The sequence below is a fragment of the Temnothorax americanus genome, unplaced genomic scaffold (genome assembly GCF_048541705.1).
Source record: "Temnothorax americanus isolate GAGA-0224 unplaced genomic scaffold, ASM4854170v1 Scaffold19, whole genome shotgun sequence".
Taxonomy (NCBI): Eukaryota; Metazoa; Arthropoda; class Insecta; order Hymenoptera; family Formicidae; genus Temnothorax; species Temnothorax americanus.
In genome coordinates, this window is record NW_027509329.1 from 1,586,767 (window position 1) to 1,599,837 (window position 13,071).

The window sequence follows — 13,071 nt, forward strand, 5'->3', positions numbered from 1 at the left end:
CATAAAATAAAGGAAACGGATTTTCCAAATTAGAAAAGTCTACTTACTTTTTAAAATAATAATTTTGCTCGCATTGAGACGGCGAAAAAAAGTGTTCGTATAATATATGCAAATTTAATGTATACTTAAATAAGTAATATATGATTGCATTTCTCAGAGATATGCGTAATAGATATAATTTTTCCATAATGACTAATAGATATCACGCATATGTGCCATTCAATGCAGGGTCAAGATCATCCCACGCTCGCGTTATTGAACTTAACAACGGATTACCGAAGCACTCGTTTACATATGCAATCCGCTGACGAGAAGTATCTGAAAATAAGCGAAGAACTTACTCGTTAATTAGCGCTTGATGTATGTGATGCGCGCGGATTATAGTCTGTACGTATTTTCGTGAGAGGATACACACCGATTTTTTTTTATCTGATCTAAAATTTCACTCGGCATCAGCATCCGTGACGATAAACTGGATCTGCATTAAGGATCATTTTAATGATAACGCGACTGGTAACCGGTAAAGTGGCTCCAATTTAATTAGTATACTGGATGATGATTAAAAATGTTTTTATAAATAAACTAATCACTTGCGTAGAAATTTTCTTAATACCGATTGCGCCGTCTCACGATTATCCTGAGCGATAGTCCGTTCGTAGATTCAATTTCTATCTCCGGTAGTCCGGTTAAGCGGGATAGTTCGTGTTAGCTGCAAGACGCCGCTACGCTCGCTCTGAAGGGGCACGTGTTCGTCGTCGTTGCACGCCTAAACGCGCGTCTCGCAAATGAGACGTATAGCGTACTCACGCAGCACGCATTCTCATCTCTATCGCGCACGCAGGTAATCGACTTTCCACGATCCTCGCTCGTTTTTTCTACGGCGTGGAAAGTGGCCGACGCGGAGCGGTTTTAACGCGGCAAATAACGTGAGAAGTTCGCGAAGATTCGTATAGCCCGATTATCACTCGGTCGCGGGACGCAGTCGTGAGGAAAGTCGTTTACCCATTTACTCGCGGTTACGCTGCCGCGAAAACAAGAATTTTTATAATAGCTCGAAGTAGTAATTTCGCAGGACGTACTCAGAGAACAGAAATTTATGTTATTCCATGCAATTTAACAGGAAATTGCGTTAAGTGCTTTCATACCGGTTTTGATTCGCAGTAAGCTCGACAGTGCGGTAATTTTTATAATTTCTCATTGATTGATTTGGCGATGGTGTGATCTTATAAGTTATGCATGAGAATGGGAGAAGGTCCGGAATTGCCAAGCAAATTATCGAATTCAGATTAAGTGAGATATATTCAATTCATTCGATGCTAGCGGCTCGGTGACAAGAATTAGACTGACTCTTTGTCCGGCGCGGGTCGTTAAAATAAACTTAACAATAAGATATATGTCGTCATAATAATAACAACAGATTAACTTTAAATTTGCAGACCGCAATAGATCCGTTAGATCTAAGAAGTATAGCTCGCATACGTTTGTCATTATGTCGTAAGTCCTTGTTTCTTTCGGTGCGTAGTTCCTGTGGTCCTCTTATAACGGGGCAATCGAAACGGGCAATCGAAATTAGACAGGAAAGGTCCTCTTGTGTCGTTTCTTGATTTACATTTTACGTTAACACGTATACGAGACCACTTCCGTAGGTTAATGACCAAGATTGTCTCGCGGTAAGGTGGTGGTTACTTGCATTTCCCACGTGTCGCCGTGCGCGTCAAACTTTTTTTTTCTCCCGCACGCTCCTCAAACACTTCCTCTAACCGCACGTTCTCGACCAGCTGTCTTCTGCCAATTGCCGTTGAGTCATATCCAGTTATTGTCCTCTTGGGTACGTGCCGTTTCCCGTTGAAACTATAGAAGATCAATGCTGTCGTTATCGTGTTAAATCGATCGGTGTCAGATGTCAACTAGGACGCGAGCAGGTTTCATTAGTTTCATATCATTACTCATTGTTTTATCGAGTCAATCGCTCATCGTTGACAGATCGTTCATCTTAATATTCATATTCTCGTTCCAACAAAATCTAAATTAATAATAGGCAGAATAGATTTCTGCATATACGCATTTATTAAACAGTGATACATCTCTGTTTTATTCACGAGAAACCTGATGATGTTATAAACGATGACATCAACGATGTTGCCAACTGCATTCGACTTGCTAAATAATATTCATCAGCGCTAGACTTAGAAACTGCCCGCAAGTTTAGAAACGCAGTTTGATTTAAAAAGCAGATGCTTTTTAGAAAATTCTAATTTGCTTTAATGTAAATGTTACGTAAATTTATTTTTTATCAAACTTTTATTGTATTTTATTGCCGAAACTTAAAAAAATTGTTAATAATATTATTATATATAAAATAAACATATTATTAATATATATAGCGTTTTTTAAATTAAAGTAATTATAATTATCGGTGTGATCTGCTGAAAACTTGATAGCAGCGCTGACAAGTGTTAAATATATTCCTATTAGGTATTATATTGAAATATCTCAATTATTATCGCTTTTTAACTATTGTTCACCGTCTAAATATCACTTACAATTAGAAACAGTATAATCAGCATTTGAGCTCTCAGAATTATCGACAGAATTGTCGGTTCTCGTGACAAGTGCATGCACTTCCGTCGTATTATGGAACTAATCGCAGCTTCGCGCATGTATGGCTCACACGTATCGCACCTTGAAAACAAAAGGCCGGTGCGTTTAATTAGCTCGGCTCAGTACCCAATTTCCCACAATTCCGTGAAGTAACGGGAGTACTCGGCGAGCTGGCAAGAAAAAGAAGGCGAGTCCGTCGTGTACCTTTTCTCTCCTACTTATGCCCTGATTATCTACTTTTCTTGCGGCGTGGGCGAAACCCCGAACATTGAAAATCACGTGCTGAACTACATACGAACAAAAGCCGATGAGTGCAAGTCGGTAGAATCTGTGAGAAATGAAACTTAGTCGCGGTAAAAAGAAAAGTATTTATATGGAGTCATATAGTTACACGGAAAGAGAAACTTCTTGATCATTAATTAATAATTATATATATGCAAATCGTATATGGTTTGACATTCTGAATTCAATATAGTGAATTTTGTGGAAAGGTCATGGGCCAAACGAGCGATAAGGATGTTACCTTATCAAATATAATATAATTTATTATCTCTTAATAAAGAAAATTACTGGAATATTTCAAACTGCACAGAGTCTTTTCATCAGTCATAAAATAAGTAAATTAATAATAATAGCGGAAAAAGAGTTAGGACAATGACAGGTGAAATATGTATAAAAATAAATATAAAAATAAAATAACATATTATAACTAAATAAAATATTAAAAGTTAAATAAAAGAAAAAATAAAACAAAATAAAAATATATAAAAATATAAGCGGACTACACGAATCACAATAATGAATTTTATATATCTTATAATAATAATACGAGATATCTTGAATTTGTAATTGTATAAGTTGACATAAAATTATTAAATACAATAAATATAAAAAACACAACAGCTAAATAATTTCGGAAAAATTCTTAATCAAAAATTTTAACGTGCAGTATTATTCGTAATGACATAAAACTGATTTTTGTCATCAATAATTAGTATCTAATTCTATGTTATTTAGTTTTAACATAATTGAATTTTTTATTTTAAGAGTTACATCAAAAGAGTAATTTACACGGCATTTACCGAAATTTATGTAATTTATGTATTTACACGGTATTTAGATTCAAATATGATCCATAATGACATGAGCATTAAAAATGTGTTTCTACCTCATGTACTTTGAAATGATTATAATCGCGCGAGCTATCGTTCTTTATTGTCATCAAATACAGGGTTTTACGCGTAAATAACAAAATTTGAAAGTAATACTGGTAATCTGCTAAATATATTTGTCACGGTGGTAAGGCAAGATGATAGACGCGGGTACGACAATCACTTCGTTTTAAGAATAACGGTGAAATGGCGGTGACCTGATATTTACACCGGAATAACTTTTATCCTTTCCATGCGATTCTGACGCGTTGTCTCCATTCTACTGTCCTACATAGGCTCATTTACTCAAGGCACGTGCTACTTGCCATTGTACTTCAAACGCAATTTATCCGAACGTTCAAAAATATCTGTAAGAGGAGAATTCTAATAACGTAAGAGGAGAATGTAATTACACGTTCGGAACTTCATAATCGGTGATTATAAATACTATTGGACCTCACGGTTTTTTTGGCTACTTTTTTTTAATTCTTACAATTCCAACATCTCGTCCGTAATATAATTCGCAGCTTAGTAACTGATTTTTCTGCTTCGCAAGATAATGATCGGTCTCTAATCGATTTCTCGGCAATTCGCGACTATAGGTGGCTGTGTGCATTGGCGATTATGTATATAAATGCCGGTAGGATAAAGTACTTTTCAAATCAACCAGACCTCGGCTTCTGCTCCGGTTTACGGCTTAACAATTACGATGATGCTAGCTAGCAACCTACATTAGGCGGATATAACGAACGGTTACTGTTCGCAACGTTTATTTCGATAACACGACCAACGGTTTCCGCGAACGGTCTAATCTATAATTCAGACTTTTATTTACAGTTATTAATATGTTGAAAAAAGCAATTTATTCCAACTCGCGCGCGAATTTTATATAATTGAATTATACATTTGACATTATGAACGCGAACGATGTTTTGTTTAAAAATTAAACTGCAAAATTTAAATGTCATAATCACAGATAACTGGATTCAGAATAACAGAATCATATAGCAGAGTTATTACTTTTTACAATCTCTCGCTTTCAGCAACAGCAAAATTAGACGTACCTACTCGAAATTTCGATCGCACGAGATGCGTATTGAATACATTTAACGTTATAAACGCGAACGATATCCTTTGTTTAAAGATCAAACTGCGAAATTTAAATATTATATAATTACAGATAACTCGATTCAGAATTAAAAAAGTATATTCGCCTGATTCGCCACTTTACTAGCACAGTATTTATGTTCGTGATTTTTGTTGAAAAATTAATTACTGCTACTGAAGCGGATGGATCGCTCATAAACTGGTTACGCATATTTTCCTTGGTGCCTATAAATCCGCTGGTGGTTATTGTGATCTTTGTTTTTCGTGGCGCGTGCACGTGATGCACATCCTGCATTCCCCCACAGAAATATGAACATGTAACGCGCGTATCGCAACACGAGGCGGATAATGTAGCACCTGCTTCGCGCGTGCCTTACATCGCCGCGATCTTTATCGATCGGCTTCCTCCTTCTCGAAGAAAACTATACACAATGAAATAGGGGATTTAGTATCGAAGTAAGAAATTTATAATGTATTGTGAGACACACACACACAGGCAATAGAAAATAGTAGACATAAAAATATGTTGTAATAACAACGCGAAGCTAAATTTTTATCGGATTGTAATATCTTTTGTCTATTTGCATCTGTAATCAGAAATAATATCATTGTCTCATAGTCTTTAATTAATCTTGAATTGCTGTAAAAATCTGGATTATGAGGCTTTAGAAACACTGTTTCAAGAAGAGTGCGTTTAATACTTTTATTTTTTATAGGATATATTATCTGGTGCATTTTTTAATAATAAGTTATTAATTGAATTATGATTGTTTCTATAAGCATTTTTTAAGAGATATAACAAAACTTAAGAAAACGAAAATAAGATTTAAATTAACCACTTTTGAGACAGAAATTTCGTTTATGATCTTCTTCAACCGTTATATATATCGCGCGCGCGCGCGCGCGCGATAAAATTTACTATATAAGAATTACACTAAAGATATTTTAATTTACATTTCTTCATCGTGTTTTCCGGTAGCGCTTGTCGGATAGATGTTTGGCGCGATAGTGATATAATAATGAAATTAACGGGGCTCGCTCGTAGTTACTCCATCTGCTGCGTTTCCTCTTGGTCATTCTTTGCGCGACTGGCCGGCTGGTCGACCGCTCTGCGATTCCTAGTTGGCGCATCGCACGCGCGACTATAAGAACGCACGATAAATATGTTAATTGAATAGTGCGGACCGTTACGCACTCAACCCACGAGGCGTCGATTGTGCGTTGTTGGCGATATTACCGTTTGGTTGCTCGTTTCGAACGGAATGCCATCCCTAAATCGTCAAGAACATGTCCGAAGCATTAACGCGCTTAAAGATTTATTCTATCGCGAATGATATGCGTTCTTTTCTTACCTTCATAGCTACATAGGTATCTTCTGTTTCTTAGTGTGCCATATCAGGTCTCCCTGAGATCATTTTAGATTTTGGCAGTCACCTTAGAGAAAGATAGAGAGAGAAAGAAAGAAAGAAAGAGAGAAAGAGAGCTGTGTGTTTTATGATTATGTTTATATATATAGGTACCGCGTACAAAGTGCTGCCCTGGGATTAAGACGGCTTTCTATTTTAGGTTTAAAATAATGTTCTGAAAAACATGCAATAAAGATTGGTTCCCCGTTATCTTTTCTGATAACCCTATGATAAAATTGAGGTACAATGGCGATGAGAGTCGTGATCAAACTCGAGACCTGCTGACTACGAGTCGACCGCTCTCGCATAGTCGACACTCTCGAATGGAATGTCCTTCCTACCTAAATCGCTGGAGAGCACGTCCGAAGCATTAACCCGTCAAAGATTCCTCCTATCGCGCATTAGGCGAGTGATTTGCGCTTTTTTCTTACTTTGAGAGCTATGTGGGTATCTTTTAACGAAAGCCATTATGTTATACATCTTAATTCTTGAATGTGATGGGGAATTTTTAAACGTTTATGTTGGAGTAATGATAACTTTTACAATTATTTTCGTGACTTAAGAAAACATTTCTATTACATTAGTATAACATTGCATCTGTACATGGATATATATGTATAATAGAGAGAGCTTAAATTTACAATAAAAATCGTTATAATTGTGTCGAGTTGGATTTTAATGCGATAAATACACTAAAATGATTTCTATATTTAATTACGACAATTGACTTGTATTTTTTTTTCTCGTAAGTAAATTTTACGAGTCGAAAAAATTATGCGGCTTTCAATTTCTATAAAACATGACATCAGCAAATCGAGTAACACGTCAAAATTGTAGCTTTCCCACAAATAATCTACATATCCTCGTGCGTTTAACCATGCATAATACGTATAAACTGCACATCTTTTTATATATCTACAAAGTCAACGATCCTCGCTCTCACGCCGCAACGTCCGCTTTTTTGCCAAGCGCGTGCGTTGCGCCGCGGTTTCTATACAATTTCGCTGCATTCGATGCATCCATCAACACTGCGCCACCAAACAACGCACCGATGCAAGTCGAGATGCGAGGCGATTTCACTGATTTCAAGACCTGCCTATATAGGTACATCCGATGAGATACGCTCGGGATTTACGTTTCGCACGCGATCCGTGCGCGATTCTTACGCAACGTGCGAAGTTCAAAAACCGTTCAACACTTATACGCTTAACGCGTCCGCTCCATATAGATGCGTTTGAGCTGCGGCAACGCGTCTATGGAGTTTTAGCTTAAAGGTGCGATTTCATTGACGCTAGAAACCAGCGGCAGCGTCAAGAAAATGTAGTGGGGGAAAAAGTTTTGTTGAATTTTGCAGTACGTTAAAAAGTTGAGACGGTCTGAACTTCCCCCACTACATTTTCTTGACGCTGCCGCTGGTTTCTAGCATCAATGAAATCGCACCTTAACACTACGCTTTGTCGAGAACTGACACGTGAAATCGGCAATGTTGAAAGAAAAAGAGAAAGAAACTGAAAAGGGAAAAGATTTAAAAAAGTCACTAGATCATTAGAGCTGGTAAACATTTTATTACCTAATATGTGCTTTCTTTACAACCTTGCAAACCTTGAGTCTTGTCAAAATTCACACTGTTAAATTTATAGTGTCAAATATATTCAATTTGAATCATTTTTAACATTTCTATAAGTTGCCGCTGCTTTTACTCAATATGTCGTTTATTTAACTAAAACAATGTTAATTTAACTAAACCAAAAACCAATGGAGTTAAAATAATACTATTTTGTGTTAAAATAATAAATTTTTACACCCATGATGGTTAAAAATAACAAAATGTTATTCAACTCAAGGTATACTGGCTTAAATATTATTCTTTAACATTTAACAGTGAAGAAAAAATGATCCACGAATATTTCTAGCAAGAATCTCTCGTAAGAAGAATAAAACCCACTCAATTGTATTTCATATACAATTCGTGAAGAATGGCTCGATCGCTTATCCGCAAATGCGTGATTGCGAATAGCGTATTCGTGCGTGCGTGCGCGTTAAATTCTTGTCGACACGAGGAGGACGGATTATCGCCGGCAAAAGAACAAAGAACTGCGACGGCCGTTGCGCAACGGCGACAAGTGAAATTCGTCAGGTCGTTGAAGTTTACTTCCCTCGGACATCGCATTTCGAATTGGCACACACCGCCGGGGAGTGCAGCGCGCGTCTGCATAGCCGATGACTTCCTATAGACGATTGCGCGACTGTTGCAGGATGCGACCGCCGCTCGCTTGCGTTATCGCTTCCGTTACGTCGTCTCACCGGCGTTTTACGTCGCTTGCATCCTTCACTCTTTTTTTTTCTTTTCGCGAAAACCACGGGGCAGAAAACAAGCAGCTCGATATGTTGCACTTTGCTCGGGTCGGGACTCGCTGGCAACCGCGTGTATGCACGCAAATGACAGGATAGCGATAATGGCGGGTTGCCACCGAGATCGAGCATGTAGTATGCAGTATATTTCTGCGTTTATTTCTGTCTGCGTACCCGCGGTAAAACGTGGCGAGATGGAAGGGCGGTAGCGTAATCAAGAGCGGCTCCGGGCGTTTCTGCATCTGCCGGCGCAAAGTTGAGGTATGCCTCGCTTTCATCCAGTATAGTTGTTATCCAGTCGGAATCCAGATTGGCGGAAAGTGGACGTGCGGCATTGCGAAATACGTGAAATTCTAGGCTGATCTTGTTACCGAGGAGAAATTCCTAAAGACAGCAGCACAGTTCCCGAACTGTAAAACGTTAAGAATGAAGAATGATTGTACGCGAATTAAATTTTAGAGGTAGAAGCAACGTTATATGTTAATCTTTGTTCACACATCTCGAGTTCAACTAATGCCTGCGAATTAACTCCTTTTTGACAAACGGCTTTGCTGTATTGCAGCGTTATGTTATGGTGCCATAAACTTACCCCGCTTTGCAACGCCTTTCGCAATCCGCTAACAGCGGATGTGTATTTAGACCGAACCTATGTTTTTCATCCGTCGTAAGAAAAAGCGAAATAATGTAAAACACTTGGGGGAGGGCGACTAGTTTCCTGTGCCCACTTTCGTTGCGCAAGGGGCGATACCGGGTTACATAAATAAGACTCTTTCGTTTCGCGCGAGAGTAACTCGAACTCGTAAAACGTTGGCTATATCGTCGGCGCTCGGTGATTCGAGCATTTTGCTCAGGAAGGTGACGAGACTCCGCCGCCCATTGAAATCATCGGCTTGAAAACGGCAGCGGCAATCCCCGATGAGGCAACGTCCCGCCTTGCATCGCGCCGGGCACCGCTGATGGGCTCGGGTGCGTGATGATGTGCTGGGGTTGCGTGTCTTCGATATGGCGAAGAGATTGAAAAGCGCGGGGCTCACTCGCGCGATGCGCTCGCCGATGGCCGGCCAGAAAACGCGTTGCATTACTCGTGCAATTAGTCATGAGAGATTGAATCGCCCAGATAGCCGAGAGTGGATATCCTTTTGTGCGCGAGGAGCTAACAGCTCTCTCGGCGCGAGAATTCGCGCGCGCCGCCGAGGCATTCGGGCGCAATTTCGCGCCGTGAAATAGACGCGCGCGCGATTAGGCGCGTGATCATCGAGGAAAAACGTTTCCGTGCACCGCGGTAATGTTACGAAAGGAAGAAACGTGCAATTATACAGAAATATGTGATTGAAACAGCATCTTCTCGCGTCTTTTGCATTCTTCAGAAAATATATATCCGGTAAAATCCGACTGCTTGATTTATGTGCATCGTAACTTTCGTAGAACGGTGATTGCGAATCGATAACACGCGACAGGCTGGCGTTGTAGAAAGGAAAACAAGAACGACTGCATTAATTAGCACGTCGCGTCGTTCTGGATGACTATCGTCGCCATACGAGGACAAAAGTGAAACCTCCCGGTACATAGAAACTAGGTCTCTGCACTTGAATAAGAACGTATAATCGATTAATATTACAGTATGATCAGATTCAATTAAAATACGACAATTGCATTGCATTTAAATATTTATATGTAGTAAAAAGTTGTATATAATTAGATATACGTCTAATTATGTGTAAGTGTAAGACACATTTTTCACGTGCGTGTATGCAGCTGTAGCAGGAGAAAAAAGTTTCCTCGAATCCATTATATTTTAATTCACAAAAGAAAGTTATATCTTAAGTTTAAATACAGAGGAGAGACGATGAGTGTCACTCTGTGACTGCACAATTCTTTTTTCTATTATTATCTCTTTTTCTAATGGCGTTATCTATTTTTAATGTCATTATATGATTTTAAGATCTATGTTGCATCTTTTTACGAAACTTACATCAGTACGCGAATAAATGTTTCTATGAATATGAATAAATCTACTTATCTGCAGGCGCGCCGTGTTATTCGCGGAATACCTGGTGACAATCGTATTAAAGTAACCAGAAACGCATCGCGTTGCAGGGTCCAACGGCGCCGGATGCGGTTACCCGGGTGCACCGGCACATAGCAGCGTGCGCTTCACCGGCGGAGGTATCGACGACATCGTAGACGAGGAGGACGCCCTCGTTAAGGATACCGCGTTTCCTGAGGGCATCATAGCTACGTATTCCTGCGAGCGAGGATTCGAACTTCTGGGACCAGCGAGAAGGGAATGTCAACCCAACGGCACGTGGGAACCGGAAGGCGTGCCCTTCTGCGGTAAGTATCTTCCATATTTTTACTCGTAATTATCTCAAATACAAATTTACTTTCTTTGGTCGACATTGCAGTATTATACAATCACGACGTATGATATTTTATCGTTAAGCGCAATATGTCTTATCGAAACGTTTATATTATATCCGCAAAAAATAAGTCCTATATAGGAATGATGAGTATGTTTCATAAATTACAAATATGATGTATATGATTTAATATGATAATGCGACAGCGTAATTGAAGACTCGCGGCAAATATCATTAGTCAGCTCGATGCAAAATGTCTCAGACATCTCTCTTTCTCTTTCATCCTTTCTAGATTCTAATTTTGAATGAATCTCTTTGGAAATGTTTAGTTTTTAGTAATTTTTGACTTAAAAATTTATTTGAACACATTGTTAAAGTAAAATAAATTGAATTCAGAAAATAAGTAGGAAAGAAATTTGGTTTCTCCAAATAGATGTTTATTTTTAATCGTCTATAAGTAGTTCGGAAACTACAGCCCCTCTATTAGTTCCTCAGTGTTTTCGTGAAGGAGAAATCGAGTCCAAGCTGGACAGAGAATCCGTAAGGAAAGTATGACTTAAGTCTGGGACACATTCGCATAGGATTGGACATCTTCGTACGGAATATAGTCGCGCCTTTCTATAAATTACATTCGACGGCTGATGACACTCGGCTTGTATTTGTGCGTCCACGCTGTTTCGGGGAGGCAAGTGACCCGGTTCCACGTGTCCTTGACCGAGCAGGTCCGACGACGACGACGACGACGACTGGCACGAGAGGTGCCCCCGGTGGGGGCAGTGCACCGTTAACTCTGAACCTGTTACTGCCTAAGAGCGCCCGCGGCCTTCCCAACCTCGCGCGCATTCCTCAGACAGAGACCTGTCAGACTCTCTTCGCTGTCCTTGGACCGGGTCGAACGAATTCACCCCGTTCTCCGTACGGCCCCGGAAGCCACCTCCGTGTCTTTCTTCCGACGTTTTCGTTTAAGCCTCTTCCATTACCACATCGCCTATCGCTTATCCCGATCGTAAACTTGTCTTTATTTTATTTTTGGACGAGTAAGTTAAAGGAAATACTTGGTTTTACGCGGGATGGAATGTTCATTTTTTTTTCTAACAATATCTATGAAATTCATCGAGCCCAAGACGGCTATTACGCTCATTAGCAAGTTGTTTATCAAGTATTTCACGTGCTTTCGTATATACACGTGCGTATACTAATACCTGCGCTTCTTAGCGAGAGATATCTGACCGATAATGGGCGCTTCGTATATTCCGCGTATGTGCTATAGGCAATTACTTATCGCGCGGAATGCGTTTTCTATCCTTACGTTCGAACATCTCAGGAATGAGGTGACCGATTCTCTCCTTCCATTTCTTCTCAACTGAATGCGCCGATCATAGAGCGAACCAAATGCTTATCGTATCGAGTATTGGGATTTAACAGATCGTAAAGTAATATCTATCAAAGTAAAAAAACTATTATTACGAATATTTCTGTGTACTTTCTAAAAGTAGATAACATTTATATTTTTTGTCTGGAATTCATTTCAAATGTATCGATGTCTTCATTTCGTGTGTACAAAGAGAAGAGAATTAATATAGCAAGAATATGTTTTTTGAAAGCAATGAATCACATCATAGATATTCATTCAAGATTCAAGTACAAGTTTTAATCACTTTTAAAATTGGAAACATTTTGAAAACTCTCATGAAGATATTTGAAAACAAGTGCGGATGCTATTGATTGTAAAACAGTTGCATGATGAAAAATAAATATAGCTATGCTTACAAATACTTATAATATTATAAATCTATTAACGAAGAAATTTTAAATAAAAAATGTTGAAAAAGAAATAGAGATTGTTATGTTTATTGCTATGCTATAAATTATTATACGAAATATTATCCGCACTTTGTTTTCTAAAGAAAAACTTTTGAATTTTAATTCTCCCGCAGCACGTTGATTTATCAACTTCAACCTTAATTTAACTGTCCTTTCACCTCCAAAAGAACTAGATCTAGAATCGCAGAGAAAAAGTAAAGTAAACCGCGAACTGACCTATTTTTTGTTTCGTTAGATAGTTGTGCAATTACCCGAATGACTGAATGAAGC

The 13,071-nt window shown here is 38.8% G+C and overlaps 1 protein-coding gene across 2 annotated transcripts in view; it reads left to right on the forward strand.

The window, feature by feature from the left end:
* The window catches only part of LOC143896652 (uncharacterized), a 49,274-nt gene that overhangs the window by 17,754 nt on the left and 18,449 nt on the right, over positions 1–13,071 (forward strand). For both annotated transcript variants that reach the window (XM_077404608.1, XM_077404607.1), the window contains one exon: positions 10,715–10,951. Coding sequence is in view for 1 of the 2 variants with exons in the window: in XM_077404607.1 (XP_077260733.1) it covers positions 10,715–10,951 (237 nt within the window). In the remaining variant the exon portion in view is untranslated. The remainder of the gene's footprint in view (positions 1–10,714; positions 10,952–13,071) is intronic.